Source organism: Drosophila gunungcola (assembly GCF_025200985.1).
Source record: "Drosophila gunungcola strain Sukarami chromosome 2R unlocalized genomic scaffold, Dgunungcola_SK_2 000006F, whole genome shotgun sequence".
NCBI classification, from domain to species: domain Eukaryota; kingdom Metazoa; phylum Arthropoda; class Insecta; order Diptera; family Drosophilidae; genus Drosophila; species Drosophila gunungcola.
In genome coordinates, this window is record NW_026453168.1 from 3,835,708 (window position 1) to 3,859,587 (window position 23,880).

General features: G+C 43.2%; 5 protein-coding genes across 8 annotated transcripts; 2 read left to right on the forward strand and 3 right to left on the reverse strand.

Moving 5' to 3' along the window:
* Positions 1–34: 34 nt before the first annotated feature.
* On the forward strand, positions 35–5,342 carry LOC128254724 (hydroxymethylglutaryl-CoA synthase 1). Of its 4 annotated transcripts, none has more exons than XM_052983982.1 (2): positions 35–180; positions 3,520–5,342. In XM_052983982.1, exon 2 carries the CDS (start codon positions 3,553–3,555, stop codon positions 4,948–4,950), a length of 1,398 nt encoding a protein of 465 aa, XP_052839942.1. In that variant the 5' UTR covers positions 35–180; positions 3,520–3,552; the 3' UTR covers positions 4,951–5,342. The 4 variants fall into 4 exon arrangements, with proteins under 4 accessions (XP_052839942.1, XP_052839944.1, XP_052839946.1 ...); XM_052983984.1 differs by lacking the exon at positions 35–180 and adding an exon at positions 2,045–2,198; XM_052983986.1 differs by lacking the exon at positions 35–180 and adding an exon at positions 2,069–2,183.
* A 5-nt stretch (positions 5,343–5,347) lies between these two features.
* Positions 5,348–7,963, reverse strand: LOC128254726 (alpha-N-acetylgalactosaminidase). Its single transcript, XM_052983988.1, is given in 8 exon segments — positions 5,348–5,523; positions 5,584–5,885; positions 5,943–6,373; positions 6,375–6,515; positions 6,572–6,749; positions 6,821–6,868; positions 7,411–7,440; positions 7,499–7,963. Coding segments are annotated over 8 exon segments (1,266 nt in total). The 5' UTR covers positions 7,603–7,963; the 3' UTR covers positions 5,348–5,491.
* A 1,275-nt stretch (positions 7,964–9,238) lies between these two features.
* On the forward strand, positions 9,239–10,636 carry LOC128254727 (nuclear pore glycoprotein p62). The gene has a single exon (XM_052983989.1). It carries the CDS (start codon positions 9,389–9,391, stop codon positions 10,565–10,567), a length of 1,179 nt encoding a protein of 392 aa, XP_052839949.1. The 5' UTR covers positions 9,239–9,388; the 3' UTR covers positions 10,568–10,636.
* A 257-nt stretch (positions 10,637–10,893) lies between these two features.
* LOC128254723 (U3 small nucleolar RNA-associated protein 18 homolog) lies at positions 10,894–12,574 on the reverse strand. Its single transcript, XM_052983981.1, has one exon. The coding sequence runs from the start codon at positions 12,466–12,468 to the stop codon at positions 10,939–10,941; it is 1,530 nt and encodes a 509-aa protein (XP_052839941.1). The 5' UTR covers positions 12,469–12,574; the 3' UTR covers positions 10,894–10,938.
* A 396-nt stretch (positions 12,575–12,970) lies between these two features.
* LOC128254728 (transcription factor E4F1) lies at positions 12,971–13,898 on the reverse strand. Its single transcript, XM_052983990.1, has one exon. The coding sequence runs from the start codon at positions 13,787–13,789 to the stop codon at positions 13,016–13,018; it is 774 nt and encodes a 257-aa protein (XP_052839950.1). The 5' UTR covers positions 13,790–13,898; the 3' UTR covers positions 12,971–13,015.
* Between the last annotated feature and the right edge of the window lie 9,982 nt (positions 13,899–23,880).

Genomic DNA, 23,880 nt, shown 5'->3' on the forward strand with positions numbered 1-23,880 from the left:
CGTGATAGTGGCAGTGCTGCGAAGTGCCTGACCCGAACAGCTGACTCTGAAAACAGCTGTTCGGCTGCGCCCGCTCTTCAACACTGCCCGGCTGAGGTGCCGCAGTTTCGTTGCTTAATTATATTCAAGTTTAGTTTAGTTTTAAACATATCGCCTGCCCTGGACCATTAATATAAGCAAGTAAGTTTGTGGGGGTTTCACGGAAATCGACGATTCACAGGAGGGCGGTGGAGTGCGGTACAAGGCATCATGTTGCACGCTGATGTAACCAGAAGTCGGAGGAACAATATTAGTGCTGCTGGGATTAGTAATTGTAAATCAAGAAAAGCTGTTCTATAGAGTTTTCCCAGCTGTTTGCAGTCTTGGCTATGCTAAAGCAAACATTTTCAGTAATGAGAGCTTCCCCAGGCTGATTTCACAATCCTGGCCCCTAAACTCTGCTTATCTCCCGGCTCCCAGATACACGTGTGCTTTTCTCGGGAGCACCACGACCTTTGACCTCCCCGCCCCCCGCTCCACACCCTTTCGACTCCCGAAAAAGAAATGATTCAAGTGCGAACAATTAGACAAGTGCGCAACAGCTCCAGGCACTGTTTACTCAAATATATTGCCCAATTCTGAAGTGCTAAAAATATAACGCACAAAACCACAACAGTGCCCCTTTCCCCGGTTTTTGTTCCTTTACCGCATAAACAGTGCATCCATTTCCATATCTTAACCCAAGGGCTGCTTAGGCGCAGCGGGTGAGCTCTATTTTACTTGGGCACGTAAAGAAAAAAGTACGTGTAATTCACTAGAACTTTAGGAAATTAGCGGTCCAAACATGACTCACACTCTATGCCGCCCTCTTCATTCAAAAACTTTAAATATCATTCAAAAGTAATTCTATATATTAGTGAATTCTATATATTGCTTACTAATATTAATTAACAATAATTTAGTTAATTGACTTTACTTGTGGAATTCTTTTCATAAGTAGATGATAAAAATCGTCTGCGTAAAGTACTAGCTTACTTTTGGCGAAATTTATAAATTATTTAAGGATTGTATTTAAATTATAATAACCAAATGTAACAATTGAAATTTATCATAGGTATAACATTTTTAAATATTTTTCAAAAATATATTTAAGCTAAATTGAAAATGTTGTTTAAAACATACTAAGCTAAAGATACTAAAACTATTTCGACTCCAACATAAAGTGCAAATAATAAAGAAATGTTGGTTATTTTAATAGTTTTTCATGCAAAACAAAAGATATATCAAACGTTTTTTAAACCTTATGTTGTTAATTGGTAACTTAACGTTAAGATAAATTAAACCAATAGTTTTCCTAAGCCTTGAAGGTATGTTTTTGATAACGTTACATTGTCCAACTACTTTTATAATTCAACATGGGTAAATAATAATAATATTAATATAGGAAATAAAAAACAAACCTTGTTTTTGTTTTTTTTGTAAATATAACCTAGTGGAAATTCTATAATTCAATCTGTTTGTATAAATAGACTATGGATCGAAAAGATATAATATTACAAATTAAAATAAAAAGAGAAGGAAGTAATTGCTTCATTTCTGTTAAGTCATAGCTACTATTTTCATGAAAATAAACATTTTTTAGGACAAATCGCATTAAATGTAGAATCCCTTTTTTTCCCCAGGTGTATTTGCTCCAAAATGGTAAAATGTCCTATCTTTTCGGTAGTATATGGCAGGAAGCCGCTTTGTTCCGGGCTTATCAGCGTTTGACAGCCTTTGATCTTTACCCCATGGCGACAAGCACGGTTATCCGTACATCTATATATTCCGGCAACTTCTTAGTCACAGACGTTCGTGCTCGCTGGCCGTATCTAAGCGATAAATATTTCCCGTAATTATGCACGATCGCTATTTGTTCGCCGAGCGCTTTCAGCAATTGGCATTGACTTACAGCGCCTGTTCTCGCCTCTGTTTGCTGTTTGCTGTTTGCTGTTTCTGAGGCATTTGAGTGAGGTCTGAGGCCTGTTGTGCGCTGCCAATGGCCAATTCCGCCGTCATGGTCATATTCATATGCCAGTGCAGTGCCTCGGTGGCCGTCAGTCCGCGGAGAGATTCGATCGAGTGAGCTTCGCGCTTCCCAACCTCCCAAGTTCCAGCCCCTAAAAGTGAAAACCCATAGTCAATAGGCCAAAAAGTAGTCGCAGGTGCTAACAGCAACGGTAAACATGTCAATCGCTTTTCGGGTTTGGACACTCTTATCGGTTATACAATATAGACGCGTGTTTTTTTTTTTTTTTCATTTCGGAAGGGGATCCGCGGAGGGAGAGCGGTTAGTGGGCATGACCTACATATGGGTGAAGACGCTCCCAACCTGTCCCACAGTACTCCACCGAAAAAAATCCGTTTAATCCGTTAATATTTACAAGAAAACTAGCTTTTCTAACGTTTAAATTTACAAGTATTTTTTTCCAAAGTTGTTATACAGAATGTGAAATTTCGTATTAATTCCAGTATTTCATTGGTTATAAGAAGACATTTTTAATAAAATATATTATTTTTTTTTTTAATATTACGAGGTAGTTTTTATAAAATATTGTGTGTATAATTTTAGTAAAGCTCTAAACTTGGTTTCCATTAAATAATAATCAAAGCATGTTTATACAAAAACGAATGAAATTATCAATGATATCATTTATAAGAAGTATTCAATTAACACTTGTTTATTGCCCAAATTAAATTCAAATCGTATATGTGGGTACAAATGATTGTATAGTATACCCATTCTACGGTCATTGATATATTTTTTAGTGTGTAGCCGCAGCTTCCAATCCCCTGTCGCTTAAGTTTTGGGCTTGCCTTCTTGGCTTCACATTTACTGTGATGCGTGTGTTTTGGTTTACATTACTTTGGCTCGCTTGTTGGTTTCGAGCTCTCTTTTGTGAACTTCGACTGAGCGGGGAAACTTTCTCCGCTTTGGCCACTCTCTCTTTCTCTCGCTCAGTTTCTCAGCCAGGGAAATCAGTTGGCCCCCTTCCGCTCCCCAATTCCATTGCCAAGACGGCGCCTCTGGCCGAGACTTTGATGACTTCTTCAGCCCAACTCAAAGTCACTGGCTTACACACGTCCAACGCAGCTCGAGCGTGCAACAGGTTGTCTCTGCCCTCGTCCAATTTGTAAGCATTATAAATACGCCGTGATTGCGCGGGGAGAAAGTTTTCCAATGCCAATTGGCAGTGGAATTCGGGACACACCGAGAACTTGGCTTTAATTTAACTGAACTTTAGTACAAAGAACATCAGAAATATATCTTCGTTTAAACAAAAACTCCAAAAAGGAAAAAAATATAACAACATTACTCAAAAATATCGAATTCAACAGTTGGACAGTGATTGTAATAAAATTTGATAAATTTAGTTTGAAATACTTGTGTTCCCCATTCTTTCAGACTCTCATTTAATTATTTTATCCATCCCATGCTGTTTCTTTGTTATATTTATGGCCAAAGAATTACTTTTAGTAATGCACATGTTTCTCTTTCAGAGCTCAGGATTAAATAGATAACCGGAAACAATCATGGCATCCCACTGGCCCCAGAACGTTGGAATACGCGCCATCGAGGTGCTCTTCCCCTCCCAGTACGTGGACCAGACGGAGCTGGAGACCTTTGACGGTGCCTCCGCCGGCAAGTACACAATTGGTCTGGGCCAGGCCAAGATGGGTTTCTGCTCGGACCGCGAGGATGTTAACTCGCTCTGCCTGACGGTTGTGAGCCGCCTGCTGGAGCGGCACCATGTGAAGCACTCGGAGATCGGGCGCCTGGAGGTGGGCACCGAGACGATCGTGGACAAGTCCAAGTCGGTCAAGTCGGTGCTGATGCAGCTGTTCGCCGAGAGCGGGAACACGGACATCGAGGGCATCGACACCACAAACGCCTGCTACGGCGGCACGGCGGCGCTCTTCAACGCCGTCAACTGGGTGGAGTCGTCCAGCTGGGACGGCCGCCTGGCCCTGGCCGTGTGTGCGGACATTGCCGTGTATGCCAAGGGTGCTGCGCGCCCCACTGGCGGCGCTGGAGCGGTGGCCATGCTGGTGGGTCCCGATGCGCCGCTGGTCTTTGACCGTGGCCTGCGCGCCACCCACATGGAGCACGCCTACGACTTCTACAAGCCGGACCTCAGCTCCGAGTATCCCACGGTGGACGGCAAGCTGTCCATTCAGTGCTACCTTTCGGCCCTGGACACCTGCTACCGGCTGTACCGCAAGAAGTTCGACCAGCAGCAGAAGGACAGCTCCAAGCAGACGGCCAGCCTGAGCACCTTCGACGCCATCCTGTTCCACACGCCCTTCTGCAAGCTGGTGCAGAAATCGGTGGGTCGCCTGAGCTTTAACGACTTCCTGCTGAGCAGCGAGGCGGAGCGGACGAAGCAGTTCCCTGGCTTGGAGCGCTTTAACAGCTCCAGCCTGGAGAGCACCTACTTCGATCGCGATGTGGAGAAGGCCTTCCTCACGCAGTCCGCCGACATCTTTGCCAGCAAGACCAAGAAGACGCTGCTGCTGGCCAACCAGGTGGGCAACATGTACACCCCGTCGGTGTACTCCGGCCTGGTGTCGCTGCTGATTGGCGAGCCGGCCAGGCAGCTGGTGGGCAAGCGCATTGGCGTCTTCTCCTACGGATCCGGACTGGCGGCCTCCATGTACTCGATAAGTGTGACCCAGGATGCGGCCGCCTTCGAGCAGTTCGTCTCGAAGCTGGACTATGTGCAGCCGCTGCTCAATTCGCGCGAGAAGGTGGCCCCCGAGCAGTTCTCAGCGCTGATGGAGGTGCGGGAGAAGAACAACCATGCGGCGCCCTACACGCCCACGGGCAGCATCTCCGCCCTGTTTCCCGGCACCTACTACCTGAAGGACGTGGACGCGCTGCATCGACGCACCTACGAGCGCACACCGACCATCAGCAACGGGGTGCATTAGCCCCGGACCATCGGTTGTACGGTTTGGTTCTGGTTTCGCCTCCAACTTGACAATAACTCCAAGACCCTCGACCAAACCCCATGTAAGCTGTAGCTGTAGACGGTAACTATTTATAACTGGTGCGATCCCCAAGGGTCGCTTTCCTTTCTCTCTTCTTATTCGGGTCCTAATCGCGTATATAGATAGCACTACACCTTCAACCTACTACACCCTATTATTTATACAAGCTTGCGAATCCACTCTTTCATCCAGTCAGACCTTATTTATACCATGGAACAAGTCTTAAGTAGCGTCGGTACTGCAATTTATGCCTATAAATGTACAATACTTATACCTGTGTGTAAGGCACACAATCAATTGTTTAACGAACAATAAAAATCAACAAAGTCAAACGAACTTCTCGGTCATTTACCTGCTATTTATTAAGGGAATTAACTTATTTCCCAGCTCATCGTGGCAACGTGGATGGGCAATGTGGAAAATGGTGTATAAAAGAGCATATTCGATTTGATGGCAGCGGCTGATTTGCATATTCTTCAGATCACAGCGCTGTAAACTTGTAGAAAGTTACGCCTGCGGCAGAGGAAAAGAAAATGAATTAAGCGCTAGATTGGGTTTGACAATCGATTTTACCATTGGGATTGACGCGAGTGATGAACTGGCTCTCCGACTGGAAGACTCCCAGCTTATTGCGGGCATCGTAGAGGTCCTGTACGCGATATCCCTTGGGATTGGTCAGTCCGAGCTCCTTGACCGTGAATGGGATCCTGTAGGGAGCGCCGTCATCGCGACGACTGACAAAGGCCACGGCATAGGAGTGGTGTCCACTCTTGGCCACCGGAGTAATGGGTCTTTGCCAGACTTCGATTTGGTTACGGGACAGCACACGACGTCCCTGGATGCCCAACTCGTCCTGGTCCACTGCAATTACCGCACTGAAAAAAAAAGAAATCCATAGCATTAAATCTACTAATTGCTTAGGCTAAGCCAACCGATTCTGCAGAATATCCTTGATCTCAGGACGCACTGCCGCCAGATCGTTGGACATAATGAGAGGTGCCGCCATAATCGCCCAAATGGCCATCTGCAGCTTGCTTTGATCGTAGCTGAGGCCGTAGTTTCCCAGCAGCAGCATATCCGGATCGTTCCAGTGGCCTGGTCCTCCGTGCGGCTGAATCCTGTCCTGGTTCTTGGCGAAGTAGTCCATTATCTGCATCAGCGACTCCAGTGAGTCGTCGATGTCGTCCCAGTTCCGCCACAGATTGCAGTGCTTCTTGAGGGACTCGTAGTCGGGCATCTCGCCGGCATCCTCTTGGTAGGCGGGCCAGCTGCAGGAGTAGACCATCGGACGACCCGTCTCATTCAGCAGGCGTCCAAACTCCGGATAGCCTGTGGCCATGTCGCTGATATTGGCATAGCATCCAGTCCAGCTTCACGTAGTCCACATCCCAGTCGGCGAAGGTCTGGGCATCCAGCTGCATGTGCTTGATGACTCCGGGATAGCCGGCACAGGTGTTCGTGCCGTAGTCCTGGTACAAGCCAAACTTCAGACCCTTGTTGTGGATCTGCAAAATGTTTTATCAACCACTATTTCTTAGTGTGTAAGAGTAGCACAATTTACATGATCAGACAGGGCATTTAGTCCACTGGGAAAGCGTTTTTTGTCCGGCACCAGTTTCTGGGTATCGTTGTCGCGATCCTTCTCCAGCCAGCAGTCATCTATGATGATGTACTCGTAGCCAGCAGCCGCATAGCCCTCGGACACCAGAAGATCCGCATGTCGACTAAAGAGTTTCTCACTGGAAGGGTGTTTCAAAATAAGGTAGCCATTAGAATATTTTTGAGATGAAGATGCTTTTTTGGAATTTACCTAATGCACTCGTCCGGATAAAGTTGGCAGTCGGTCAGGCAACGAAAGCTGAAAGTAATCCGTTCAGTTAAAACTATACACTAAGGGAAATTGTTACATTTTTGGATTAATATGTGTAGCAACTACACCTTTTAAATTGATCTGCCCTTTAATCATTTGAGCCTTTGCAGCTTAAAAATGGAAAAAAAAATTGTTTTTAAAACCAACAAAAAATTTAATAGAAAAAAAAATCTGACCATCAGGAATGAATTGAATAACACAAGAATATAACTTTTCCCATTCAAATTCAAGGATGCAAATGATTTTGTATTGTATTTTTTTTTTTAAATCGTAAAAATTGAGTATATATAAATATTAGTCTTCTCTTTTGTTAAACGTAATGCCAGTGATAGGCATTATAATATAAAAAAAAAATGTTTTGTTGGAAATGGAAAAATAACAACCTAAAGACCTCTCCTCCTAAAAATAATAATCTCCATTATTCAGCAGCCTCTATTCATCAGAATTTACAAATGAATGGGTGCTAGTATACTAATCTAATCATTTTCAGTGATTGGATGTAGAGATCCTTGTGAAAGATTATTACTCACCGCTCCCAGGACATCCAGCCCATAGGTGGCCTGAAAAGAGTGAATTTCAATTTAGGCTTATCGAATCTAATCATAATTAAATACTCACTTGAGTGCGAGGCCATTGTCGAGGCCCAAGGCTAGATGCAGAACCTGTAGCAGGAGAATCCCGCCCAGAAAGACGGCCCACGTTCTTCCGCACATCGCGAGCATTTGGCACCGACTGAATCCTGGCTGTTGGGCTGCCAGGCAATTTATATGCTCTTGCGGCGGCACTCCAGATAAGTTTTAAGTCTGTTTGCCCGGGGCACCTGAAGAGGCAGCGGAAGAGGTGGAGGAGCAGGAGACCCGCCAGAAGGTTAGTGGCTAATTGCTATTGCAGTGGAGCACACCCATCGACTGATTGGTGTCGGTGCTCGCCGGGTGGAACAAACAGCGGGCTCTTTCGATTGCAGGAGGAGCCGGAGCCCCTTATCACGCCAAGTTCACAGCGATCACAGGGAGCACCAGCGAACAGCGAAAGGCGAGGAGCGAACAGAGGCTTCTGATATGCTTTTGTTGTTCAATTCAATTCAGCTAAACTGGCCTACAAAATTGGGGAATTGGGAGAGCATAGGCTTAGAACCTGCGCACAGTGATGGGAATATTAAGACAGTACCTACTAGGTACTATTTTTAAAAGACAGCAAATGGGGGCATTTACATTCTAATATTAAATATATAAAATTAAACAACCAAGTATATTTAATTCAAATTCGGTAGATGGACATAATAGTTACTAAACAGTTACTAAGCTTTGACATAAAAATGTAAAGACAGAAAATCTCTACATAAAGTGAAATTCGTTTTAGAAACAATACATTTTAGTTCGATTAAAACAAATTTTGCAAAATTCCCTTGAAAACAAAAATACTTTAAAGAAGTTATTGATTCATATAAAAAAATGTACCTACTTATAGATTTGTAAAATATTAAAAATAATATAAACATTATATGTAGGAAATTAAGTGAGCTTAAATCTTATATAACTTTGTTTCTCCAACGGCCATGTCTATTATACTTTTAAGGTACTGCAAAACTTTTGTACCTTAGGTACTTTTTGATTTAACTTGCGATAACGTATATTACCTTTTTCACCTCTTTAATGTAACATAGTGATAGTGATTACGAATACACACATGTGTTTTGCTGAGTTAGCAAATGCAATTACTGAACCAAGTGCCGTTGCACTCTAGGTTTGTAATTAAATTCTTGACCCAAATGTCGCCTTATCGCTTTTCCAATTGCAGATAGCGAAAGGTGACTAATTAGAGCCTGTGTTTTGTTATTGATTTTATCTATCACTTTTTGTGGGCTTAATTTGGTTGTTGAAAAACTTACCTATTTATAAGCTTATGTTTTCAAGTTACGCGGATTTCTGCTGTGTGAGAACCAATCTACTGCTAAAAAATGCCAAAGTACCAGTGTTGAATGCGATTGGCACAGTCAACTGAGAAGAAATCTTTAAAAATATTTAAATTACATTTTAAGTAGCAAAACTAAAAATATAAATATGTAATATTTGTTGTTTCTTAATTTTGAATGAACAAACGTTTCAAATGTTTTTTGCTATTTAAATGTCATTTGTTATTTTATATATAATATGGTTAGAATATTTTATTTAATACATGTTTTCATCCGCAAAGGTTATACTTGGTTTTTGGTTTCAATAAATTTGCTTGAGAAGTAGGCTATCTATATATACTATATGTATTTATATAAAATGTTTTAATATCTAGCTGTTGAATTTTAAATTTGAATTTAAAATTCAATTTTCCCGCCCAACTTAAAAAGTCTCTGCAAATTTTGGCTTGAAAAAAGCTAAATTTCAATTAAAACGGTAACAGCTGTTTTCCAACACTGACAATTTAACTACAAGGAGTGGTAACACTGGTGACGTTTGGCGTGTTTTAGTTTGATTGCAATTTTATTATTTACTAAAGTTTGGCCTGATTTTGAGGATGGTATTCCAGTTGCCCACGACCACGGCCGCTCCGCTAGGAGGGGCCTCCTCGTTTTCCTTCGGTCTGAGCGCGGGAACACCCGCTCCAGCCGCGGCACCCGGAGCACCAGCAACCGTTCCCGCCGCAAAGCCCACATTCTCATTCGGAGGACCGGCAACAACTGCTCCCAATGCTGGCGGTGGAGATGCGGACAGTGCCAAGACACAGGCTCCGCCGGCATTCAGTGGCTTTGGCTTGGCGACATCTACTCCAGCGCCCCTAACGCTGGGCGGTCAACCCGCCAACCCGGTGTCCACTTCTGCGCCGGCAATTGGGACTTCGGCTGCTCCTCCCGCCTTCGGAGGCTTCATGGCCCAGCCAACGGCAGCGGTGGCGCCGAATATAGCAACCAGTACACCGAACACCGCTGCCGCAGCCACTGGACTACTGGGGGGAACCGGATTGGGAGCTCCCAAGAGCACTGCACCCGCATTACCCACGTTGACAACAGCTCCAGCGGCCATAGCTCCACAACTAGGAGCTGCAGCGGCAACAACTCTTAGCACCGGCGGAGCTTTTGCCAATCTAACCACCGAAACCAAGACCACGGACTCCTCGGCCGTCTCCACGGCCTCCCAGCTGTCTTACAACCAACTGGAGGAGCACATTAACAAGTGGACCCTGGAGTTTGAGGAGCAGGAGAAGGTGTTCACCGAACAGGCCACTCAGATCAATGCCTGGGACAAGCTGCTCATAAGCAACAACCAGAAGATCGTCGAGCTAAACGATGCCGTGAAGAAGGTGAAGACTGATCAGCAGGTTCTCGACCAGGAGCTGGAGTTCATAGCCACACAGCAAAAGGAGCTGGAGGACAGCCTGGCGCCGCTGGAGAAGGAGTTCGTGAATCTTCCGCGGGTGGACATGGAGCGCAGCCAGACCTACTTGATGGTGGAGAACCTGGACACGCAGCTGAAGCAGATGTCCGAGGACCTCAAGGAGATCATCGACAACCTGAACGAGGCCAACAAGGGCCAGGACACCACCGATCCGATCATTCAGATCGGCAAGATCCTCAACGCCCACATGAGCTCGCTGCAGTGGATCGAGTCGCAGTCGTCGAATATCTGCAAGAAGCTGGACGACATCGGCAAGATCCAGGACTCCCAGAAGCGGGACATCTTCCGAGCTCCCTTCTGAGGATTAATATCTTAAAGCCTGTTAACTTGTAGCTTAAATAAAAGATTTCTTGTAACTATACAAAAGTGGTGGTCTTAATGAAAATCCTTTAGAACTTAATAACTGTTTTAATCATTAGTCCAACTCCAATGGTAAAAATTTATTTACATTCATATAAAAACAAACGTATAAACTTTATATATACTTTCTTATTATTATTACTATTAACTTGTACCTGATTGTTATTATTGTGAAGCTGAAGTTTCGATTGATATTGCATTTTAAATTGTTGTTTCGAGGAGCACCTGTTGGTGCTTAAACTTCCCAGAAATTGAATTTCATACACATTTTTTATAAGAATACATATTTTATTTAAATCGTACCACTTTCAATTAATAACCCTTGAAGTACTTAAGCCTAAAGAGCGGCACCCGCTTGCCCTTGGTGGCGAAGGCCAAGAAGCTGCTGTGCGGCGAGAAGGCCATCGAGCTGACATAGCCTACGTTTTCGTCCCGATCCGGGAAGTTGGAGAACACGGTGGCGCTGGGGAAGTGGGCCAGCTTCACGGTATTCGGCGCCTCGCTGGAGCTCATCGCCAGCATCTCGGATGAGTGATTGAACTGCAGATCCGAGATGGCGGTCCTCAGATTCATGAAGCGTTTCTCGGGCTGCGGCACGCTGGAGGCGAACACGTTCTTGTAGTCGTAAACGTTGACCACGCCCTCTTTGCTGCCAGTGGCCAGGAGGCGTTGATTCGGCGCCAGTTGGATGCACGCTCCGCTGATGCAACCGTCGTCCATGAATGTGTGTTCGATGAGGTTCTGCCGCAGGTTCAGCACTGTAACATTGGTGCTGGAGCTGCAGGCGAGGACCCTTTTGGAGTCACCAGACCAGCAGAGGTCCATCACTTGGCCCTCCTGCTTGAAGCTGTGCACCAGTTCGTTCGTGTTGGCCGTCAGCAGATGGATGGCTCCGTACTTGCCGGCAGCGGCGATGAATTTGCCACAAGGAGAGACCTCAAATCGGTGCATGGTGTTCAACTCGCCCGGCAACTTCAGCTTGACTTCCTTGGCCTCCAGCAGGTCGTAGGCGTAGTAGAATCTCCTAATCGAACCCATGAACGCCTTCGTGCCGCAGGGAGCAATGCGGGCGCAGATCAGCGGGAACTTCTTGAAGCGCATGCTGTGCAGCTTCTCGTTCTTCTGCCCGTCCACCGTGTAGATGGTGGCTATGGAGTTCTGGCCCGTCACCAGAGCGGCTGTGCTCGTCGGATGAAACTGAACGCTGGTGACCAAGCCCTCGGCATAGGTGGCTCTGTTCAGGTCCTTGACCCGCTTGAAGTTCAGCGTTTTCTGGGGCAGATCACTGCTTCTAGCCCGGCGGTCGATGAAGCCCACGGTCCTGAGCAGATCCTCCTCGTCGGAGGAGAGGTCCTCCTCCTCCTTGTCCCCCTTGGCCTTCTTCTCCGCCCACTTGGGCTGGTTAAGAGTGCGCTGGAACCGCGCCGTGAGGTACTCCTTGTAGGACTTGTCCTTGCGGAGGTGGTTCAGTGGCCCCGTGTGCTTGGTGGCCCTCTTGACATCGCCCACTTGGATGTCCTCGTCGTCGGAATCCGACCAGGCGGCCTTTCGCTTGTCGCCCGGCTTCTGCTGGCCAGGGTTTGACTCCTTCTTCTCGTCGTCGTCGCTCTGCTGCCACTTCTGGCCCACGGACTTGGCCAGATTGGTGAGGAACCGCTGGCGGTCGCCGAAGAGCACCTTCTCCATGGGCACCTCCACATAGTTGAGCTGCTCGGCCTGCGAAGCCTTCGGCATAAGGTGATGCATCTGGTTCTCCGTCGGCTTCCTCTGCTCCTGTTTGCCGTACAGGGCCATCAGGTCCTTGAGGTCCTCCAGGCCATCGCTGGACTCGTCTGAACTCATAACAATCGCTTCAAGTGCCCAATTATTCGATTATTTAGGCAGCTCTTCGTGGGCTGCACAAAAATTTACACGTGCAGCTGGGCGGGAAATGTACTAACGCTTACTGAGCAAAATACCACAAGACAGATTACTTATCGATAAATGTCACCACATCGATAGAACAAGTGAGCAGATATCGAAGTGAGGGGCGCCAGAATTTGAATTTTTTAATAAAATTGAGAATTCAATGTTATAAAAAGAAAATAAATAGTAGGTATAATACTTAAGTAAGACCTTTAAGCAAGTTGAAAAATATGAATAATTTTGAGCATTTAACTTTTTATAAACTTGCATACAACTTTATTCATTCACTCTGCACCTTGTAATAAGTACATTTTAGTTTGTACTTAGTTTCAAGTTAATTTTTTATAAACTTGTAAAAATTAATTTATTAATTGATTTCATATAAAAAATGTTTTTTTTATTAATATACTATTAAATTATGTATATGGTCTTTTGTCATACAAATTCGGTTTCAAAGCTATTTATTTAACAATCCTCTGCAGACTTAACTGACCTCGCGGATTTCATAATCACGTTTTTTTTTGGCTATGCGACCGTCGCAAAGTTGTAAATGACGATTGAGGAAGCCCTCCAGTTTGTACGTTCTCCCACAGCGATCGCAGCAATAGTCGGCCTTTCTCTTCAGGGTTTCAGTTAGTCTTTTCTCCGCTTCCTTGTCCCGGAGTTGTAGGACACAGTCGTCACAGGCATATCGACGGGCCCTTGCGCCGGGCCCAAAGCTGGCCAAGAAATTCGACTGGCAGAAAAGGCAATTGAAACACTTGGTGACCACCAACTCGCCGTTTTGGGAGACCTTCTGGGATTTCCGGGTTTCCAGATGGGTGCGCAAATGCGCTCGATACTCGGGCTCCGTCTCGAACTTCACATGGCAGAAGACGCACCTCCTTTGCGTTTGGACAGTGTCGTGAAGGAGCCAGTGGCTGCCCATGGCTTCCACAGAGTCAAAGGTCTCCTTGCAAATGCTGCACTGCATCACTATTCCTTCCCGCTCCATCTTCTCGAAGCGTCGCTGGCAGGCTAGCATGTGGACCTTGAAAGCGCCGGCCGTGCGAATGCCGTTGCCACAGAACGGACAGTGGAAAAGCAGCGTGCTGTCCGCTGGGAAAATTGCAGGTTTTTGCTCCGCCAGTGGCTCCCTAATCCTCGGTTCCGAGCATGGAGCTATATGCACCCGGGTAACGATGCCGTCCTCCTCCTTTTCCGACAGCAAAGTGGCAGGCTCCAGCTCCACGGAAATCCAGTCTTCGGCATTTGTCATGATGCGTTTTGATTCGCCAGGGAAAAGGCCAAGAAGAAAGTGAGAAAGTCGCCTGTCATTCTGTCATTATGTCAGAGAGAAAGAAAGTAGGTACTCGATACCCGATACTCGGAAGCTGTCAGGGATGGCAAAAAAAAAAGCCGGTGTCTTTGACTTTCCACCAACGGTTTCCTAAAATCGATTATAAAATAACTTAAAGAGCCTTGATAATCGAAAATTAACTACTTAAAAAGCCATTACTTATTTACAAGTAAAACTTTTTTATAAACATTCTTGTGGTTTTCTACAGGAGGTTCTCGAAGCCGCAAAAGGAATAAAATAATGAACACTGAACTCTGTTCTGTTAAAGTATATTTGAATTGAAACAATCGATATTTATGTGGGTAAAGAAAGTTGATTTCACCCAAACATTTTATTGATGTATTAAATGAACTTAACATTATTTCAATTATGATAGCAGTGCCCACCGAAATTAAAATCAAGTTAAATTAAATCGCTTTTCGGATCTGTTAGTGAAACCAGCTTTAAATGGCCAATGTGTACATTTTTAAGAACACCTCCTATATTTTATGTTTTAAAATATTCTACAATTTAACATTAATTTTATAAAGTTTTTCTTTAGCTTATTGGTCATGCTTAAATAAAATAATAGTCAAATAACTTATTGTTCTCAGACCTTATTTAGTTAAGAAGAAGATTTAAAGGTAAACTAAATAAATTGTAGGACACATTTAGTGTTTAGTTTGTCTACACTTAACATAATTCTAAAATTCAGGAACATGTCTGTCGAAAGGACTTAATCTCCGCCCAACTCCTTTTATTGTGGTAAGCTTCGGATCCTTGCTTTATGACACGCGTAATGCGAGTCAAAATATGCAATTAAACAAAAACTTCTTGACTGGAAAAATATTTGCATAACTTGGGCAAACAAATGTCGGAGCACGTCGTCCTCGTCAGCAGTCGACAATGCCGAGTTGTTGTTGAACTTGTCATTACACACGCACAAACAGGGAGTACCAGTCATCAGAACCACCCACTATCCCACCCACTCAACCACTCACCCATCTAAAGTGTGGATTAATAGCTGGGGTGGTGCTGCTGCTGCTGCTGCTGCCAGAAATCAGCGCTCGTAAAATTTACGTAAAATTCATTAAGCGCAACAAAAGACGCTGGCTGGAAGGAAACAGGTTGGGACCGAAAAGGGGGCGGCTGCAATCGCTTAGAGACAAAGCTCTGCATAGTTGATAAGGCGCGTCCTTCGGGGGGTGGGGGCTGGGGTCGAGTGGGAGGTGGGAGGTGGGGTGGTTGAGGGGGTGGGTGGTTGGGTTGGCTGACATCTTGTGGTGCCCGCAAGTGTCTCCTGCCAAGTCAGGCGTCAAGCCTCACTGAGAGCAACCAATTTTTGTCATTCCAAAGGACACAGCATTATTGTTGCACCATCAAGACGGAGCTACACTTTAAAATAATTTCTCTATAAATATTAAAAGCACTTTTCATAAATTGTTTACTCCTCGATTTAAAAATGATAATTACTGCCCTCCAATAGCTGATGATAGCAAAATAGAGAAAGAATCTTTGACTTTGTAGTACAAGGGAAATTGTGATTTAATTTATGTAAATTTGTTTCTTAAAAAAATGTTTTTTAAAAAGGGCTTTAGCTGTTTTAACTTTGTTTAAAATGAAATCAAGGTTTTATCTGTACAGTAAATTTACAAATTTAATAAAATATATACAATTATTATTACAAAGATTTCTGATTGTATAAAAATGTTTGTTTTGTTCTGGTTTAGGCAGAAGTGAGCTTATGGTTTAACTTAGAGAACGTATCCCAATAAAAAAATTTTAAAGGTATTATAACTTGAAAGCCAGGCCATTTTTGTGGAGTGCTCTTCTAATGTCCCTGAGCTTTTGTGCAGCAAGGCGCGTCGAAAGCGGCGCTCCTTAAGTAGCTCGACATTGTGGCAGATCCTTTGCCTCCCGTTCCTGGCTACCAGTTTCCTGATCCCAGAGCACGGCTCCTGCCGACTGACAGATTAGCGTGTTGACATTAAGTTTGTCCTTTGTCAGTGCAGCCTCACATATGGCTTTAAGTATCGGACGAATCCAGCCGCACATGCAAATGCTGATGGGGCCACGCATTACAGCATGTTGCGGTCGCTGCTGTTTGGCGGAGGCGGAGAAGGGGGTGCGGGTGTGGGCGTGGTCCGCACCCCGTATCCTGGATGACGGCTCCTGTGGCATGTAATGAGTTTTCAATTGCCCCGCACACACGGTGCATCAGGTTCCACGAACCTACATCACCGCTGATTTGTGTGGCTGATAATGGGGTGTGCGGTAATGCTTGTAATTAACGTCTTTCTGTCCACCGATATCGGGATATTGACGACCATTGTCAAGGGCGCGCTTTATGCAGAAAAGCCTTCCAAACACTGACCAACAAACAGAATTAAGCCAAATGGAAAATCTGTCCACACAAAGCATAATACTTTGTTGGCGTAATATTAGCGAACAATGGGTGCCGACAATGTACTGACAGTTGTGCTTCAAGGGAACAGCAATCCTTGCCTTATTATCCCTTTGAGCTAATTTTGTAATACTCTATAAATTTGGTAACAGATCAAAAATGTAAATCAATTTCAGGGTTTGCTAGATTTTTAAGTCCCAAGAACCTAATAAAGTTTATATATAGTTTAAGCAATCAAGTTCCAATGTTCTTTAAAAATAAAGTCAACAATTTTAAATTTATTTATCGCACTCTCTTTTACATTAAGAAAAGGAAAGACCAAGGTGCAATGTGTTTGTACTTTAATTTGTAATGTTTAAATCTAAGCCCTTACATTTTACTAAACTTAACTACCCATGTAATTTGCTATCACAGTTCCGAGAGTTAGTGCTTCAAAGCAACATTTTGTTGTTACCCATAAGTGTGTCTAGAGCGAATGGAAATAGCGGTGAAAAACTATTGAAAGCTAGCTGAAAATGGCCAGGAAAATAAAACGCTTGCGGCCAACGCTTTCATGTCGACCATAAAAATAGCAGACGCATAAAAAATTAATAAGCGGTGGCCCGCGAGCGAGGACGACGCATTGCCGTTGTTCTTGTCTCTGGAATAAAAAACCCTTCTGTCCCGCCGAAACGCCCCTAAACCCTTACCCTAGAAATAAAGTCCAAACCCCTCACCACCCAAACAACCCAAACCATTGTCCACTGTGGCAGACATCATTAATGCATAATTCAAGCGTTTGGCAGTTTTGTGCTCGATGCTTTCAATATTCAATTTGAATGCCGCCCAAAGCGATTCGAAGCGGTTTTGTGTTTGTGTCTGCAGCATTGTTGTCCTTTTCTCGTTGTTGTTTTCTGCCCCATTTTGTTTTCGTCTTCGTTTTCATGCTCGCTTATTTATTTGACCGCCCCCCAATTTCCACGCCCACTTTTCCGCTTTTCCATCACCGTACACTACCTGCTGCATTATTCAGACGCCTCGACTCGGAATCGAACAAAATGCATGATAAACAATTTCCACTGAGAGAAAGGGGGGGACTAAGTGGAGCAAGGCGGAGGCGGAGACAATGGCCGCTTAGTCTCGTCATCTTGCTGTTGTTTTTCTGTCCAGTTTTCCCCTTTTTTTCCGCCCCTAATCGAAGAACTCACAGCAACGATCAGAAGAATAGAAAAATAAATTCATTTACCCAAGAACGGAGAAGTTCTTTTCAACTTAAAGTCTCTGTCGATTAACTAGTTATACCCTTATTCAAGAAAAAGTAATACCTTGTTCTCAAGTTTTAAATATTTTAGATACTAATCAAACAAATTAAAACATTTTTAACATAAAAAAAGGAGAAATATTTATTCTAATACAATAACACTAACACATAAATCGTTAGAAACTGGTTTAAGAATAAGGAAATCGCTTTAGTCACTTGTAATATGTTTTTGCTTAAATTAAACAATTTTCTACAAAAATACTTTAAAATTTGAAACTTAAATAAACCAGAATACTCCTGAAATTTGATTCAATATATAATAGTTTTAGAAAAAGATTCTTTATTCCTCTAAGCCACATCCATATATTTGCTATAGCAAAAAAAACCCAACGACTTTGTTTGCGACTTCGATGCTAGTTCTTTGACCTCAGCTGTAAGCTCTGCATGCGTTAGTTGTTTATTAAATATAAATGATTGTCACTTGCGGCATGTTGTTGCCGTGTTCTCTTCGAAGTAAAGCGAAATGTTGATGGTGATGATTGCTCGAATTTCGTTGAGCCAGGACATGGCTGCAGGACATCGGGGCTCTTATTGCGATTCCTTGTTTGAGCTGCAATTGCTTGCAATTTCGCCCTTATATGCGAGGACAAGTGAGGCACTTTTCTTTTAGGCGAGCGCCGCTTTGACAAGTCATGCAATTGATATCGATACTGGCCATTTGCTCGTCATAAAAGTGGATTGTCACGACGGCATCCCGTCATCAAAGTGGACTCCCTTGTCCTCCAAAACGCCGCAGGTCCGCCGCTGTGCAATCATCGTCAATCGCCCGATATTGACCACAAAATACCATTAAAAAATAATTACGAATTTTAATTGGCATTTAGTTGGGGCAAAAAATTAAGTGCGTTCAACATAAAATGTGATTACACCCGATGTACAGAGAAAAAAAAGGATGGGATCGTCGAGGAGTGTGCAGCAATTAACTTTCAATCGGATTGTCATACTCGATAATCGAGGGTGCTACCAAATCCTCTAGTAACTTGAAATAACTGGTTCAGGTTCCTTACTATTTTACTATGTTATAATAAATATGAGCCTTATCCTTGGGTAATTTATGAATTTAAACAAAATCATAAGAACTTTGGAACCAACTCGGAATTTTTGCCTGTAAATCTTCTTTAATTTAAATCTAAACTTTTAAACTTTGTCAAGTAATGTAAACTTGTATTTATCTTTACTCGATAAACCTTTTAGTTGTGACTACCGTATAAAACATTTGTTTTGAAAGTTAAAAAAACGCGACTAACTCTGCTATACATTTTTGATAGACTGCACATTTAAATTAATTTAAAAGGGTATTTCAAAACCTTCGATTGTAACTGCAATTATTTTTTATCACTGATTACATTAATGCTTTTATTTGAAGCTGGATGGCAATAACATGAGCCTGAATGTGTCACCTGATGCGTATCAAAGTACCTGATTGCAGTTGCCACTTAAAAATCAATTAACAGCGGCTGCGTCACAAATAATTCCAAATGGCCAGACAAATGGAGAGCTCTTCAATTTCGGTTTTTTGTGGAATTCCTTGTGATATATTTATGCAACTACTGCGGCGGCAGGTTTGGGCCACCTCAAATGGTGTGGCAACATGGCATTTCCCTAGCTTTTCCACCTTTTCCACGATTGCGTGCTCTGCCCACCGAACCGCAGAAGCCCCCACCACTCCGCCCAGAAAACAACACTAATTGCGGTATTAAAATAAACTACAATTGCAAATGGCGCATTTTATTCCGAGCCAAAAGAAGGAGAAGGTCCTTGCTGGCCGCACTCGGTTGTTATTATTTGCTGCAGTTGCTGCAATTTCTGTTTGCCATTTGCATTGTTGCCATTTCCGCTGGATGGCGCATTTTTCTATGTAATTGTGGTCTCGTAATGTGTGACAATTAAATCAAGTTCGTAGAAATTTGTGAGCCAAAAGCAAATGAAGGAGATTCCAGCGAAGATGGCCGAAAAATCGGTACAATGCCCCTTTGGCGCTTCCCTTCATAGGCCTTTTCGAATGCCATAATCATATTTAAGGGCTTCCTGGAATATTCGTGCGACTGCAACCTCAATTGCAATTGCAATTGCTGTTGACCAGTTGGTTAGCTGGACTCGTCCGCCACTTTTCCACCATCTGCCAGCCATCGTCCATCGTCCATCGCTGCCCGTTGCTCTGTTTGGTTGAAAACCACAAATTAAGCAGAGAAATCCTTGCCGTGCATGCGAACGATGGCGCCGCGAAAAACAAAAAAATTCAAAAGGGAGGATATTGTAAATGGAACATTTAAGGACTCGAGAATACCCACTATTTTATTTTATACTATATTAAGGGCTTAAACATCTGCTAAAACAAAATTTTCTTTTGTAATTTTTTGTTTAAATTATTCACCAGTTTTTGGGTAAACTTTCCTGTGTTCTTTTATCAAATAAAAATAGTAAAAATATACATACATAAACACAAATAAAACAAAACAATTCTTTAAGAATTTAAATATAGAATTTAAACATAATTTATGGTAAATGTGTCATTATTTAGTACATTTCATGACAAGCCACTCAAGCAATAGATTATTATTTTTTAATATTTTCCATACTACAATTTTATCTCTATATTCTAATATTATTTAAAATTGGGAATTTTTGTTGATTTTATGATGATTAAAATAAAATTCATCTGATTTCATTCTAATCATCATAAAATTAATTATTTGTAAAAATATTACCGGTAATAACAATCTACTCAATTGATGCATTTACATACGGATTTCTAAAAATAAATGATACAAAAATTATCTTTATTTTGAAAATGCATTTTTTTCACTTTAATAATTTGTTTACAAAAACTTAATGACATTTACAAATGAAGTATACCCCTTAAGTTAAACAATTGATGGGTATAGAAAAAATACAAACGCAGGCGAGCGCCCACAAACATGCAACATCCCGACCGCAATGTATTACGAGGGGCGTGGCAGGTCTGGGCAGCCAGATAAATGCCCGTTGCTGCTGCTGCTGCTGCTGTTGGAGTTGTTGCTGTTGTTGGAGTTGCTGCTGTTGTTGCAATTGCTGTTACTGGCGTTGTCGTTGCCATGTTGCCACGTTGCATGCAAACAAGTGCAGCACAGCAGCAACACAAAGACACGGACGCTGACACGCTGGTGCCCGCACGTCAGCGCTCGTGCGTTTATTTGCCGTTTCCGTTTCCGTCTGTCGTCGTCGGCGTCATCGCTCCTGCTTCTGGATCCGCAGCCTTCACCCTCCACTGGCCCCCTGTCCCGCCCATTGCGGTCAATTGCAGAGCTCAGATTGCGCGTTAATAAGTTGCTGTTGCTGCTGCTGCTGCTGCTGCTGCTGTTGTCACTCCCGTAAGGACTTTGCATGTAATGCACTGGGAAGTATCACGGTTTCCGTAATTTCCATACGAGCCATTCAGCCATTTCCAGAATGGCAACATAGTCAACTAGTCAACGCAGGCACTATCAGCATCAGCAACACGTTGCTGCTACAGAGGGCAACAGCAACACCAACAGCAAACAGCAACAGCAGGAGCAGATAGCATCGCCAAAGTGGCAACACAAAGTTGTTGTCACTGTTTGTCGGGCAACAGTGTCTCTCCACTCGACCCCGGTTGAAGTTTTTATGTGCCCGTCCTGAAACTAATAACCGTAATGCTCAACGTTTATTGAAAAAAGGTGGCCAGGTGGGGTGTGACACATTCTTGCTTGGCCATACATACTTATAAATATGCTTTGCCAGCAGTCGTCGGACAGTTCATAAATATTTCCAGCAGCTGCACGGATGCAACTTTTTGGCGTCGCATTTAATGAAGCAGCCACTAGCTTGACCAATTCCCTGTCCATATGGCCAAAGAAATCAAGAGTTTTCCCAAGCTTAAGTTTTTCTCCGACAGTCTGGCACTTTTCCTTTCGGCACATGGCAGAGCACTTTCTAAGTTATATGAAACTGAAATAAAATTGTGTGATTTAGCCATTGTAAATCTGTATATCTAGCTAAATAATATTCTGATGCTGAATGAACTTTCTTAGTATCAAATAGATAAGGGATGTTTTAAAGACTTCCCAATTGTAACGACTAAATTAATTATTTAAAATTAAATGGAATTAAATGAAATAAAGATAAAAACTAAATCTTAATATTATATAAATATATTTCAGACTTATTATTAATTCGATTATTTTAAATTTTTTTTTTAATTTTTCAAAACCATAGAACATTTTTATGCTCAGTGGAAGAGGAATATATCTGCGGTCATCTACAAATGATGGCCATATATTATGCATGGGCTCAAAGAAAAATGATCAACAAATGATTGACATCAGAACTGCCCCTAAACTCTCCTATCCCTCCCAGCATTTTCCCACCCACCGAAAAGGAAGTTGCGTTTTCCGGGCACAAAACTTTGGCAAAGTGAAAAACTTGCTGTCAGCATTAGATAAGCGCCACAAGTTAATAGACTTGTAAAACACACACACTTCTTCGGTGTTGACCCCTCGAAAAAACTACACTGGATGGACGGGAGGGTGGTATCTATACCGAATGAGGAATTTTATTTATTTGTTTGTCGTTGGCATGTGGCGCGTGTTCCGTTTGGTTTTGGTTCCACCCCTCCACCACTGCCGTATAAAAAATACTGATATAAATAAAAATGTTATATACGCCCACTCTGGCTGCAAAGGGGGCGGGTCAGTCGGCAGTCGGCTGGCGGCTGGAGGCTTATCAGCCAACTAACAATTTAAGTTGTCAACTTGAAGGGCAGGACGAAGATGTATATCGGTGGATGGTGGAAGGGCCGAAACTTTTCTGTTTAACTAGACTTCTGCTTAATTTGAACGTCTGCGGCTTACCCTCTACTCTTTGGCCCCTTTTGTTTGATCTCTGACCCGGTCAAAGTTTAGCTCATCAACAAATGATCCACGGATGTTGTTGGGGGGCTGGGTGATTGACAGCCCACTTCCGCACTGATGTGCGTGTGTGTGTGTGTGTGTGTGTGCATGTGCCTGCTTATCAACTGTAGTTAAAGTTACCAAGTCGATTTCAATTAATCAATTGTCAAAATACTTGACAGCAGAAGTTAGAGTATAACTCATTTGGCCTCCAGGGGAAGCAGGCGACAGCAGGATGTTGCTGCGGCTGTTTGTTGTGTTTTGCTCGGTGTTAACTTCAAACACTAGACGACAAAGTGCGGAGACAAACAAAGGTGGCACCAAATCCACTGACAAGTGTAGAAATGCAATCACAGAGCCGAGGCATCTTCATACTACTGCCGCTGCCGCTGCTACTGCCGCTTCTGATGTTGCTGCCGTGCAGCAGCAGTTGTTGCTGCTGTTGCTGGCGTTGACATTGCCATGTCATCACTCTCCCTCAGACAGTCAGTCAACTAGGCACTGCCTCCTCCCGCCCTCGTCTCACGGGGTTTATGTTCTGTTATTTACAATAGCGCATTTTTACACATATTTTTTCAAAGTCAACAACATGATTTTCGCAGTCTACGCTGCGCGACGTGTGCATAAAACCCAAACACAGCGGCAACACGAGTACAGCAGCAGCAACAGGGAAACAACATTTACATTTTAAGTAGTTTTTAAATCGCTGCAGACAAACGTCAGCGTGTTGACAATTTATCATGCTCCTGCTCCTTCGCTGAACACTGGCTAGTGGGTGAATTTTGGGTGGTGCTGGGTGGTTTTCGGTGGTGCGACGTGATACATCCGGAACGGCACCACCCGTAGCGCTAAGGCCAGTGCAATTTTTGATTGATTGCTGTCAGCTGGCGGAGTGTTTATAGCACAGACTCCAACTATAAGGACTCCATGAAAAAGAAAAATAAAATTAAAATCCGCTCACTGCTCTCTGCGAATTTTCTTTTTAATTAATTTAAGGCCGAATGCAACTTATTGATTTATGTGCGGGAGCCTGCAAATGAGGCTGAAAGGCGCCAGCGGCGGCTGTGTCCACTTAAGGGAAGAATACTCAATTAGCTGCGACTGCGAATGACGATGATGAGCCATGCAGCTACACTGATCGAAAAATGGCACACAGAGAGCTGGACGTTGAAGAAGTTAAGGCAATTATTGCAGTTACGCAATATTACAATAGGGATTTTAATACCCTCTGTCACTCAAACTTTATCAGACTTAATTTTACTTAGAAATTGCAATTAAAACATTTTATTATTTTCAGAAACTGTCAGTCTTTCTAATTTAAAATTCCAATTAATTTTTTTTTTTTTTGACCGGAAAATATAACTAAAATTTAAAATGGAATATGCAGTTTTTCTGGTATAGTGTCAAATATTGTTTGTAGTTAGAAATATATTATCAA

Excerpts from the sequence above, each read along its gene's own strand:
- LOC128254724 (XM_052983982.1), top strand. The coding sequence starts at position 3,553 with ATGGCATCCCACTGGCCCCAGAACGTTGGAATACGCGCCATCGAGGTG.
- LOC128254727 (XM_052983989.1), top strand. The coding sequence starts at position 9,389 with ATGGTATTCCAGTTGCCCACGACCACGGCCGCTCCGCTAGGAGGGGCC.
- LOC128254723 (XM_052983981.1), bottom strand. The coding sequence starts at position 12,468 with ATGAGTTCAGACGAGTCCAGCGATGGCCTGGAGGACCTCAAGGACCTG.
- LOC128254728 (XM_052983990.1), bottom strand. The coding sequence starts at position 13,789 with ATGACAAATGCCGAAGACTGGATTTCCGTGGAGCTGGAGCCTGCCACT.